General features: G+C 38.4%; 1 protein-coding gene across 12 annotated transcripts in view; it reads left to right on the plus strand.

Annotated features, from left to right (window-relative positions):
- Positions 1-13280, plus strand: part of NCOR1 (nuclear receptor corepressor 1) — a 156360-nt gene that overhangs the window by 118037 nt on the left and 25043 nt on the right. For all 12 annotated transcript variants that reach the window (XM_058559592.1, XM_058559591.1, XM_058559602.1 and 9 more), the window contains 9 exons: positions 576-696; positions 795-896; positions 1246-1346; positions 3593-3761; positions 5453-5593; positions 6873-6956; positions 7452-7708; positions 8063-8423; positions 10773-11000. In XM_058559592.1, coding sequence (XP_058415575.1) covers positions 576-696; positions 795-896; positions 1246-1346; positions 3593-3761; positions 5453-5593; positions 6873-6956; positions 7452-7708; positions 8063-8423; positions 10773-11000 — 1564 coding nt within the window. The remainder of the gene's footprint in view (positions 1-575; positions 697-794; positions 897-1245; positions 1347-3592; positions 3762-5452; positions 5594-6872; positions 6957-7451; positions 7709-8062; positions 8424-10772; positions 11001-13280) is intronic.

Genomic DNA, 13280 nt, shown 5'->3' on the forward strand with positions numbered 1-13280 from the left:
TAACATCTGTTGCCAATCCTCTTCTTTTTGCTGAGGAAGATTGGCCCTGGGTTAACATCCGTGCCCATCTTCCTCTACTTTATATGTGGGACACCTGCCACAGCGTGGCTTGATAAGCGGTGTGTAGGTCCGTGCCCAGGATCTGAATCTGTGAACCTCAGGCTGCCAAAGTGGAGTGCATGAACTTAACCACTATGCCACCGGGCTGGCCCCAGGGGTGTACATTTTTTTTTTTTTTGTGAGGAGATCAGCGCTGTGCTAACATCTGCCAATCCTCCTCTTTTTATTCTGAGTAAGACTGGCCCTGGGCTAACATCCGTGCCCATCTTCCTCCACTTCATATGGGATGCTGCCACAGCATGGCTTGCCAAGCAGTACGTCAGTGCTTGCCCGGGATCTGAACCGGCGAACCCCGGGCCACCGCAGCAGAGTGCGCACTTAACTGCTTGCGCCACCAGGCTGGCCCCCCCCCCCCCAGGGGTGTAAATGTTTTATAAACAGAAATGTGAACATTAAATTTATAGTTGACTTTGTGACAAAACACTGTTGTTTTTGTCTTTTAAAACTATTTTTAGGGAACACCTGGCACTTATTTGACTTCTCATAATCAGGCTTCCTACACTCAAGAAACAGCTAAGCCTTCAGTGGGCTCTATCTCTCTTGGACTGCCACGGCAACAGGAATCTGCCAAATCAGGTCAGTGAGTAAAAACTCATAATGTTTCTGTATTTGTAGCATCATTGTCAGTAATTCAGCACTTGATCTCTTCACATTTCTCTTGCTTTGGTCCGTAGCTACTGTGCCCTACATCAAGCAGGAAGAATTTTCTCCCCGAAGCCAGAACTCACAACCTGAGGGTTTATTGGTCAGGGCACAACATGAAGGAGTGGTCAGAGGTAAAATATGCTGTTTGGCAGAAATATTAAACTTCTGTCCCCAATAAATTTATTAAAGTAAGTCATTAAATATTTTAATGATGGGTTAAGTTAGAGCCTTTAAAGTGTAAATTTAAGTTTTCTTTCCGTATAAAAATGGTTTTAAAACTTTGAAATTCCATATTTCAGCAATCCTTAATAATTGCAATATTACTTTAAAAGTACATTTCAATAAAACTAAAACTGTTCTTTTTGTGCTGCTGTTTCCTTCTCTTCTTACCCCTCTCCCAAGTAGGGGCTGATTTTTTTTGTTTGTTGTTTTTTGCAGGGGTAGGGAGTGTAATTTGCTAATGATTTTGTTTTTATTCAGGTACCACAGGAGCCATTCAAGAAGGAAGTATAACTCGGGGAACTCCAACCAGCAAAATTTCTGTGGAAAGCATCCCATCTCTACGGGGCTCTATCACTCAGGTTAGTTATGATCATTCCTAATATACTGGACAATAGCCAATGAGAAAACTAGAAGTAAAATCTCAAGATCTTTGGCTGTTCCAGCAATATAGTTTTGTGGTTGTGTTGTTCATTCAGACTGGGCCTTGGTGATGATAAACCCCAGATCCATAAACCATCCGCAGAACGATGTTAATGTGATCATTTTGACCACAAGCTATATTATCTATACCGTAGCTCATTTGAAAAGGTCAATTATTTGCAAATTGGCTGAAGAAACAAGTTCTAATTGATGCAGCTCTCACTGTCTTCCTGGCAAAGTTTTCACCATGGTTCAGCTTAAATAGAAATTGAGAAGAAAATCATTATAAATTATTTGCTTGCCTTTTGCCTTTTGTGAAGAGGAAGGAAGGTCTGCAGTCTTAGTATGTAAAGCTGCCTTGCTAGAATCTAATGCTAAGCTAGGAAATAAGGATGGTGTTGACAAAAGCACCAAAAATCAAGTATCTTCTTCCAATTTTAAGCTAAATAAATTGCTAATTTTGATTTACAAAAGGGTCTTCCTTTTCCTCAGTTTGATGTTAATTTTAGTTTGAAATGTAAAACATTCCTTAGCCTCTTTATTAATATAGATCTGGAAAAAGAAAGTCCTGTTTTGGGAAATCATTGTGAACTGAATCCTGTGCTTTTACATGTTGTACCTGTCACAAGTTTTCTTTTCTATTCTTCCTTGTCTTTTGTTCTCATTCCCTAGGACAGTGGTTAAAGTGTGGTCCCCAGACCAGCAGCATCAGTGTCACCTGGGAAGTTGTTAGACATATAAATTCTCAGGCCCCACCCCAGATTTACTGAAGTCTCCCCTGTGGGGGCGGGGCCCAGCAGTCTATGTTTTCCAGCCCTCCAGTGATTTTGCTGCGTGCCCGTTTGAGAACCATGCCCTAGGACCTTGCTGACCAAGTGTAGTCTGTGCGCCAGACTATCAACATCACCTGGGAGCGTGTTAGAATAACGCAGAAATTTCAGTCCCTACTCCAGACCTGTTGAATCAGAATCTCCATTTTAATACGATTCCCCAGTGTTCTTCCCTAAGGCATGGTTTATATAGAGTATCTGGCGTATAGTGATCTAGAAAGTTACATACTAACTTTTCAGATTGCTCCTTCCGCATTTGACCAAAGTATACGTTCCCCTGAAATTAGTTTTCAGAACAAGCAAACACTTTAACGTAAACAGAAGAAAAATAAATGGCCTATGTATATTATTTTTTCATCTTCATTTTCACTCTAATATCCAAACTGTAGGTAGAAAGACAGAATGAACTGGATCAAATGAGGGTAGTCTGTTTATCTGTTTATTTTCAAATCAGTTGGTCCACATGACATGAGCACTTCGGAAGTGGATGTTAAGGATTTCCAGATGTTAACTACCAAGCTAACTTAACAGCTGGATGAATAAATGTATTGCTCTCATCAGTCTTCCTGCTGTAAGCATGTGGTTTCAGATTGTCCTCACTAGAGGACACTAAATGTGTGAGTTGGCTAGGTTTGGGCCTCCTACTCCCGTTTCAACCCAAGCGGCTCACTTTTTCAAAGTATTCTACATATTAGGTTCCATGAATGATTTCCCTTGAAGGAAGTGTTCACTGCTTAATGGAAGGGTAAAAAGAACCATGGCCATAAGCAGCCCAGAAGAGGACTAATGATGGTGAAAATTCAGATGATGTGACTTAAACTAAATTCATGTCACAAAATGGAGGCATCTGAGTTTTTCTTCCCCTCCTCTTATTGTTGACCAGGGGTCTAACTCAGCAGACAGTTTGGTACTTGAAAGTTCTTTTTTTCTCTTATCACAATATGAGAGAAAGTTGTGGTACTCTAAATTTAAAGCTTAATTTATTGTCTTATTTTTATTAGAAAGTTTGTAAAAGCTTTCCTACATTTGCATGATTTTAGGCCTTAAGACAAATTTTTTTTCTAAGAGTTAAGTGCCTTCATAGAGGTTTGACTTCAAGGTGGGGAAAAAGCCGATTCAACTTATATATTAGCAGTTTAAGAAGTTTTGTGTGGCAGGGTTCAAGGGTGAAGTTACAGTATTTTTTTTATGTTTATAAAAACTTAACGTCTGATTTCCTCTCATGTGCTTGTCCTTTCTTCTTTGAAGATATGGATTGATCCAACTGTCAGTGTGGTAGTTAAATTTTCTGAGCATCTTGCATTTTCTCTAAACTCAAGTGACTCTTCCAGTGCTTGTGTTTGATCTGATGGCAGGGTACCCCGGCTCTGTCCCAGGCTGGCATACCAGCTGAGGCTTTGGTGAAGGGATCCATTTCTAGAATGCCCATCGAAGAGAGCAGTCCTGAGAAAGGCAGAGAGGAAGCTGCATCCAAAGGCCATGTTATTTATGAAGGCAAAAGTGGACACATCTTATCATATGATAGTAAGTATTGCGTTTATACACTGAAGCCAACACTGTTATGTGTGACTGAAAGCATGGGCCTTGGTTCCCCACATACTTTCTTTGGGGAAGTTCCTTCCCTGCGCCCAAGTTTCCTCTCTGTAAAAGGGGTTCATGACATACCTTCTCATGAAACTTTTGTGAAAAATTAACTGAGAGAGGCCGTGAAAAGTGATCAACAGTGCAGAGCCCATAGTAAGTGTCCCGTTGAGTGGCAGCCACTATCGTCCACTGCGGTCAGTCAATTTAGCCTAGGAAAAGAATCTTGGTTTAACTTTAATAGAATCATTTTATTTTAAAAGGATTCCTATTTTATGACTTAAGAATTAGGGAGTAGATAATAGTCTGATAATCCTGGAAAGAACATTGAATTTAAATTCACCTTAAATAGAACTATTTTAATGTCTATATGTATGTAAACATTTTCTTGAGATGTATTCTGAAGTTATGTTTTCCCAGTAATATTATTTTATAAGAATGACTTAGTTATGGTATAAAAGCCAAGTAATGGACTGGATTTGAGTTCTTATTTGCAACTGTTTTTATGATCTGAGTAGTCATTGGTCATGCTCTATCTTTCTCTTCGAATACAAAGAAATGAAGTATGTGAGCACACGGTGCCTGATGCAAAATACATGGTAACTTTATTTCCTTCCTCCTTTCTTATTTTAGTGTTTCTGAAGTATATCGATTTACATTTTGTTTCCGGGGGAAGATATTAATATACATTGCCTAAACCAGAAATCTGGATGTCATCCTTGACTCTTCTCTTTCCATATCCAATCAATCAGTCACTAAGCTGTTTCTGTTCTCTCCTAAAGTCTCTGGAATCCGTCCATTTCTTTGTATTCCCCACTACGACCATCATCTTTCATCTGGATAACTCAATAGATGCCTAACTCATCTCCTCACCTTCAGTCTTAACCCATATTCAAAACTGTATGTCATGTCACTTCCTGCTTCACTCTTCGTTGCCTTTAAGATTGTTGTTAGCCCCTTACCTTGGCTTAAATCATCCCTCCATGATCTGTTTCCAGCTTATCTCTTCAGATTGTTCCCTTCCCACTTTTCCTGTAGCCCCCTTGCATTTGCTACTGCCTACACTCTTCGGTCTGCTCCACTCTACACATTGGCTATTTACTGAGCTCAAATTCTTTTGCTGTACCAAACTGTCTTGGCTTGGGGTCTTTGTGCTCACTGTTCCCTCGGCCCGTACCACCTCTTCCTACCTCTACCTTTGACTTAAGCAACTCTATTTATCTGTCAGTTCTCAGCTTAACCATTACTTCTTGTAGGCAGCCTTACCAGAACCTTTGTTGGTTTCCCTTCCAGCATTCTCATAGTACATGGTACTTCTCTTTTCCTAGTGCTTATTGCACTTTGTAGTAATTGCCTATTAATTTATCTGTATCCGCCACTATTGAGTAAGTTTCATGAGGGGAGGGACTTAATTTGTTAACCTTATCTGCAAGCCTAGCATATGCCTGGCACTCAATAAATATATTTGAATGAGTGAAAACATTTTTATAAATATCTATAGAGATGTGTATTGTAGGTTAAGACTAGTTTATATTATTATTTTTATAAGATAGACTGTGAAATTAAGATAACTTATTTACTGTACAATAGGCTTTGGGCTCTGTCTGAGCAATTCTTGTTTCTTTATTGTGCAGATATTAAGAATGCCCGAGAAGGGACGAGGAGTCCGAGAACAGCTCATGAAATCAGTCTAAAAAGAAGCTATGAATCAGTGGAAGGAAATATAAAGCAAGGGTTGTCAATGAGAGAGTCTCCTGTATCAGCACCATTAGAGGGTAAAATGTTTCTAGAACATTATTTAGATACATTTAATTTTGTATAGTAAATTCGCATTGTTGAGTTAGGTTGTATTCAGTCTCTGTTGTTTCTACCTGAAATCTATATTTATATTAATATATAAATGAAACGTATGAATATAATGTATCAATGTATTATTGATATATAATGTTTAAAAATATATAATATATAATTAATATAAAAGATTAATGTAAGTTTAAATTTATATTCCTATCTATATATAAATCAAGTGGTACATGACAGTGGAGAGAAATAAAAATTAAACATAAATGGTCATGTTATAGGTAACTATTAGAATGCTCGTATAATTTGTATATTTTTCTTGTTTTAAGTGAGTTTACAAATGTAAAATTCATTATGATAACTTTGTTTTTATTGTGAAGTAGATAAAGTGATGTAATAGATAAAGCAAAGGCATGTGTATGAATCCCAGCTTCATCCTTTCCTAGGAATTTCTCTGTGCCTGTTTCTTCTGTAAATTAAGGATTGTATCTACCATTGCGTGAGGATTGGAGACAAGTGTCCATCTTTCTGCTGATCGTGCATTCAGTTAATGATAGTTTTGTTTTGTTATGACTCACTGTTTAAATATTAACTTGCCTCAACTGTTTAATTTTAATCTAGATGAAAGACTAAAAACAGGGTAGGACTCCTCAATCTTGGAAGTCCAATGTAATTTTGTAAGAGCTGGATTTTCTCTGTATTAAAAAAAAAGTCTCACTTCACTTTAGGGTAAATCTGTATGGTGTTATTTCCAATTCTTGATGCAGATTTATTGGCAGTATAACTTAAGAGGTTGTTTACAGCTCTTTCGTTTTTATTTGCATGTTTCATTTAATATATTTTACCTATTTTTGAGGTATCCATCTTTCACGTTTTCCCTTTCTCAGAGATATATTTTGAGGCTAAACAGTGATTTCCAGTCCCTCTGTATTTTCTCTCACCTTGGTAAAGAAGCATTGGGACCTTAGATTGAGCTTTGAGAGTGTCTTTCTTTTCTTTTTGACCTATAATAGATGTCTTCTGTGGCCATTTTCTGTTTAGGAAAAGGTTTAAAAAGGAACGAGTGCTGTCATGTTGGGTACTTCCAACTTTTATTTTTTCCATGATATTCTTCTGAATAGTTCACAAATCTAAAATATCCTTTTTTCTACAGAGCATTTATCAAAAATATTTATACTTAAGGACAGCATAAAGTACATGTGAATTGATATACACGTTATGTTTAATACTTGAATTGCTTTCTTGTTTTGAAAGGGCTGATATGCCGAGCATTACCCAGGGGGAGCCCTCATTCTGACCTCAAAGAAAGGACTGTGCTTTCTGGTTCCATAATGCAGGGTAAACGTTTTGCTCATTTTGGCTTTTATTCATGACTGCCTCACTGGCAAAATAGTTTGACATTAATTTGCAGTGCATGAAACCTGCTTTTCAAGATATTTTCCCTTTTGAAATATTAGATATTTCAGTCTTGATTATAGCTCTTCTGTCTCTGAGCTACATAGTTCTATTTGAAGATGATAGTTGGCCTGATCTTTGAATATAGAGACACCTTCATTATGTAAGAATCATTCTCTGATTGTGATAAATGATGTATTAAATCTTGAACAACCCTAAAAAAGTAATGATTGATGAATATTTATTTAAGGATCTGTTGTAAACAGAAAATTGATTAGAAACTGCAAGATGGCAAGGCATTGATTTTTTAAAATTGTGGTAAAATATATGTAGCAAAATTTACCATTTTAACAATTTTTAAGCATACGGTTCAGTGCCATTGTTATGCAACTATCAGAATTATTTTAATAAGTATGTTTCTTGAATTCTTTTTTGAAGGCACACCAAGAGCAACAACTGAAAGCTTTGAAGACGGCCTTAAATATCCCAAACAGATTAAAAGGGAGAGTCCTCCCATACGAGCATTTGAAGGTGCCATTACCAAAGGAAAACCATATGATGGCATTACTACCATCAAAGAAATGGGGCGTTCCATTCATGAGATTCCACGGCAAGATATTTTAACTCAGGAAAGCCGAAAAACTCCGGAAGTGGTCCAGAGCACAAGGCCAATAATTGAGGGTTCCATCTCCCAGGTAACTAGATTGTGGTTCTTTTTGTCAGCCATTCCACTTTGGGCTGTGATATTTATGGAGCATTTTACAAAGTGCGACTTAATTATAAGTAGTTCTTACGATGTCAGACCTCTTGGAAGTAAACATGAAAATTTTATATGTGCTTTATCGTTAGTTTTTCTTGTGTCCGTAGTATGGGGTGTATGGTGTGGGAAAGTATGCAACTCAGGGTCTGTGGACTTGTGATTGAGACATCCACACAGACAGTAAAGACTACTACAGCAAACTATAATTGCCATGAGCTAAACGTAGACCTGAGATAGAAAAATATTCAGATGCCTTGGGCTACTGTAATGTTTGTTTCTTTCCCTTTAGGGTACACCAATAAAGTTTGACAGCAACTCAGGTCAATCTGCCATCAAACACAATGTCAAATCCTTAATCACGGGGCCTAGCAAACTACCCCGTGGAATGCCTCCACTGGAAATCGTGCCAGAGAACATAAAAGTGGTAGAACGGGGAAAATATGAGGATGTGAAAGCAGGCGAGCCAGTGCGTTCCCGGCATACATCAGTGGTAAGCTCTGGCCCCTCCGTTCTTAGGTCAACACTTCATGATGCTCCCAAAGCACAGCTGAGCCCAGGGATTTATGATGACACTAGTGCACGGCGGACACCTGTGAGTTATCAAAACACCATGTCCAGAGGCTCACCCATGATGAACAGAACTTCTGATGGTATGTTACTCTTGTATCCTTGTCTGATCGTTTCTATTGTGCTTTTTCACCTCTGGCAAATAGTAAATGTTTTTTTTTAAAGAAACTCTTTTTTTAATCTTTTTTTCTTTTTTGAAGAAGAAGATTGGCCCTGAGCTAACATTTGTTGCCAATCTTCCTTCTTTTTTCCTTTTTTCTCCCCAAAGGCCCAGTAGATAGTTGTATGTCATAGTTCTACATCCTTCTAGTTGCTCTGTGTGGGATGCCGCCTCAGCATGGCTTGATGAGTGGTGAGTAGGTCCGTGCCCAGGATCCAAACCAGCAAACCCCGGGCTGCCAAAGTGGAATGCGCAAACTTAACCACTGCGTCACTGGGCCAGCCCCAATAGTAAATGTTGAATTGTTAGCTTTAGATTGTCACAAGACATGTAGGTTATGCTTGATACTACGGCTATGGAAGGCTACCACATTAAAAGTACAGGCATACCTCGTTTTATTTTGCTATGCTTTATTGCGCTTCACAGATATTGCATTTTTTACAAGACCCTCCACCAGCAAAAAGATTATGACTCACTGAAGGCTCAGATGTTGGTTAGCATTTTTTAGCAAAAAAGCTTTTTAATTAAGGTATATACATTGTTTTTTTAGACATAATGCTATTGCACAATTAATAGACTACATATAGGCTTTTTTATGCATTGGGAAACCAAGAAATTCTTGTGACTCACTTCATTGCAGGGGTCTGGACCTAAACCTGCAATATCTCTGAGGAATGCCTGTAGGCATAATTGTAGGTAAAATACCTCATATTTTAATCAAGTGCGGAGTATGGTGGAGTTCAGAAATGCTCTAGAATAAGTATATTTTTAGAGTGTATATTTATCACCTAATTCTATATGGTGTTTGAAAGTCAGTTTTGACAGCTGTTGCTTCAGCAGCAGCCTGTTGTGGTAGTTGAAAATTTAGGCTCTGAAGCAAGACTGCTTAGGCTTGAATTAAGGTTTTTCCTACTGCATGAACTTGGCCAAGTTACTTAACTTTTCTGTGCCTTAGTTTCCTCATCCCTAAAACGGTCATGTAATATTAAGACCTACCTCACTCGACTGTTGGGAAGATAAAATGAGGTAATATATTTAAAGGACTTTAAAAGAAACGAATAGTGCCTAGTATTATGAAGGACTCAATAAATGTGAACTATTACGGTTGTCGTTATCATCATAACCCCACACCTTCTTGGGGTTTACACTGCTGGCAGGTACATCAGTGAGGTAAGAGGCATTGATTTTTACCAGGTTGTCCCTGAAACAGTCTAAGGCCCTTAAAAATGTATCCACTTATCATTTAAAATTTCATTGCAGTATATATTTGTTGAGGGCTCATGTCTACAAGGTCCTGGGCACAACAAGAGTTGTAAAGGTGAAGAGTGTGTTAGGCAGTGGGAGAGGAGTAGCACAGAGAGAGGAGAAAAGGGAAGTGCCTGCTTATTGGATAGGGTGGTGAGTTGAGACCTTTGGCTCTAGTTTTGAAGAATTGCCCTGTGGAGCAAAAAGGCACTCCATATTTGAGCAGGTTGGGTCTTGGAGGGGAATGTAATAAACCAGCATGATTTCTTGGTTTTGACAGTCAAATTTGTATGATCATGGCAAAGTAGATATTATAAAAATGTTAATAATTAGATGGTGGTAATGGTTGCACAACATTGTAAAGTGTATTAGTGCTACTGAATTGTACCCTTTAAAATGACTAAAATGGTAAATTTTATGTTCTGTTTTACCACAATTATTAAAACAGTTGAGGGTGATGGCCAATAAGTGTTTGGATATGATAGGCATTGGTGGGATAATCTAACCTTTCTGAATAACATGGTTTAGAAAAGAAGAGGCTGGAGTAGGGGGGAGATTGATGTTGGTGAGGTAATGAGAAAGTGTTTGTGAAGTACAGAGCAAGGAAAAATAGTATAGCTTAATGACTGATGGGCAGCAAGGAGGCTGGGTAATATAGGCGCAAAGAGAGGAAGTTGAGATTTGGTATGTGTGGGATCAAAAGAATTTAGAATGTTCAAGTCATAAGGAAAAATCATTTATAATGGCATTTAAAGAGGCGTGTTGAACTTCATTTTTAATCTTAGCATTAGGTGGTAAAATGCTGGTGCTATGATCCAAAAGGTGGTAATCTCCAAATCTCAAAAATTTCTCCTAGTTCTTCACTGTGGCATATTTTGCAAGATTGAATGTTAAATGTTTAGTGGAAAGAGAAGATCAAAATATTGTATGAATATAGTCTGTATTTGAGTGGTTGAGAAATGGATAAATATGATCATATTAAGCAAGTTTTCTTAAGAATTGGTGGTGTTGGCTCTTTTTTTTCCAGTTACAGTTACTTCTAGCAAGTCTACCAATCATGAAAGAAAATCGACACTGACCCCTACCCAGAGGGAAAGCATACCAGCAAAGTCCCCAGTACCTGGGGTGGACCCTGTAGTAAGCCACAGCCCTTTTGATCCCCATCATAGGGGCAGCACCACAGGAGAGGTTTATCGGAGCCATCTTCCCACGCATTTGGATCCAGCCATGCCGTTTCACAGGGCTCTGGATCCTGGTAAGCACAGTGTGTATTGATAATTTATGGCAAAGAAATAATATGCCTGTATGACTTTTTAAACTTTCTATTTATTAAAGTACAATATGCACACATCATTAGTATACAGCTCAGTGAATTTTCACAAACTGTACACCCCCATGTTACCAGCACCCAAATCAAGAAACAAAATATTACCAGCACCTGTTAAAGAATTAAAAATAATAGGTATATGAAAAACCCTCTAATCGGTTGGCATTTGGTTAAGCTGATTGAAAAGGTAGGTTAATGTGACAGTTATTTTTAAATGACACAGGCATACCTTAAACATTTTAATTTACAACATAGATACTCATTTGCCAGTGTTCTGATGTAAGGCCAAGGTCCACTGAGTAAACCTCACCATTGTCTTTCTTATGTAAATGATACATTTCCAGCTTTGGTTTTTTAAGTGAAGCTAGAATTTTTTTTTTTTTTTTTTAAAGATTTTATTTATTCATTTTTTTCCCCCCAAAGCCCCAGTAGATAGTTGCATGTCATAGGTTCACATCCTTCTAGTTGCTGTACGTGGGACTCGGCCTTGGGTTGGACGGAGAAGTGGTGCCTCGGGGCACGCCCGGGATCCGAACCCGGGCCGCCAGCATCAGAGCGCGCGCACTTAACCGCCAAGCTACGGAGCCGGCCCTGAAGCTAGAATTTTAAATCACTTCAAAGCAACCTAAATATAGAATCCCTCTAGATTTTTTCCCAGTCTTTTAAAATTGTCTAGCCCATAACTGATTCAACTTCTGTATTGAGCCTTTCCAAAAGAGTCAACTTCGATTCCAGAGAAACCACTCTTTTCATTCTTTTCTCATCGATTTACTGATTATTTCTTTAAGTTACATAATTATAGTAGCAAGCATAGCTGGAAGGAACTTTTGAACAGACTCCACTGACGGTGGATAAACATAGTTCTAGTAGGTGCAGAAGTGAGTAGGTTTTCTAGAGAGCAGTCTTCACTGGCACAGTGATGCTGCCTGCCAGGGGCACAGGGCAGCTTGCTCTACAAAGGGAAAGGAGTCCCGTCAGCAGGTTGGTGGAGAGTCTCTGCTGGGTGTCGTGACCCCCTTCTGTGCCGGCTCCACCCTGTCCTCCAGGGTCCCGGTCCCTGCTCCTCTTGCCTGCTGAGCCTCACTCAATAAATGTGTTTTCTGCTCATACCCCTGTATCCTAAATTGCTTGCTCATTATATCCTTCAAGTTGAAACTGGAACACAGAGCACTTGTGTTTCAGCTTGGTCCTTAGGGAAGCGATTTTCTTTACCAGTATTTTCTTTACAAATACTAAGATTTCTAAGGGTTATTTACATTTCACAGTAGCAAGTAGCCTGTAGAAAATATTTTATCTGAAAGCTGTATCAATGCCATCAAATTGTTTGACAACATTAAGTTTTAGAGGAGCCCACACCTAGTTCTTCAAGGACTGTTTCCCAAAACTGAGGCACAAGTTCCCACAGAGTCAGCTGACAGACTTACCTGGCTGGGAGTTCTAGAGGAAGATGACGCAGACATTCCAGAAAACTTAACATTTGTTTTTCTAGGGAGAACATATGTATATATATAATAGTACACTCAAGTTCTCAGACAAAATTGAATGTTTGTACTTTCATTTAGTGTTTATCATAGTCCTTTATTTTATAGCAGTTTCATTTGCTTGTCAGTTTGGAGCTTGAGCTGGATTATAAATGTTTTGAGGATAGAGACATTATCTTCTGCTTTTTACTATACCTACCCCTTCCTAACATCTTGTGTCATGCTCTAGGGTTGCCAAACTACCAGGGCCAAATTTTGTTGCTACCTGTTGGCGTAAATAAAGTTTTATTAGAACACAGCCACGCCCATTTGTTTATATTTTGTCTGTCTGCTTTCATGCTACAGTAGCAGAGTTGAGTAGGGGTGTCTGAGACCATGTGGTCTACGCAGCCTAAAAATTTACTATCTGGCCCTTTACAGAAAAAGTTTGCTAGTCTCTGCTCTAAACACATGCACTAATTAAATGCTCCTAGACTAATCTTTTTCACTGCCAGGAAAGTAAAGTTACTATTTGTCACAAAGTGTTTTCACATATATTTCCATTTGGTTGTACTGGATGATCAGTACTACAAAAATAGTTTTATTTTCAAACACAGCTCTTGGAGACTTCAGGTAAAAATATAATGAAGTTACATAGCAACGATTGAAAATGAAACTACTTGAAAATTTTTTTAGCTACTGTTCTACTGGTAAAAAAGTTAATACTCACATTTTGTCTAGTTACTCC

This window comes from Diceros bicornis, chromosome 18, assembly GCF_020826845.1.
Source record: "Diceros bicornis minor isolate mBicDic1 chromosome 18, mDicBic1.mat.cur, whole genome shotgun sequence".
NCBI lineage: Eukaryota > Metazoa > Chordata > Mammalia > Perissodactyla > Rhinocerotidae > Diceros > Diceros bicornis.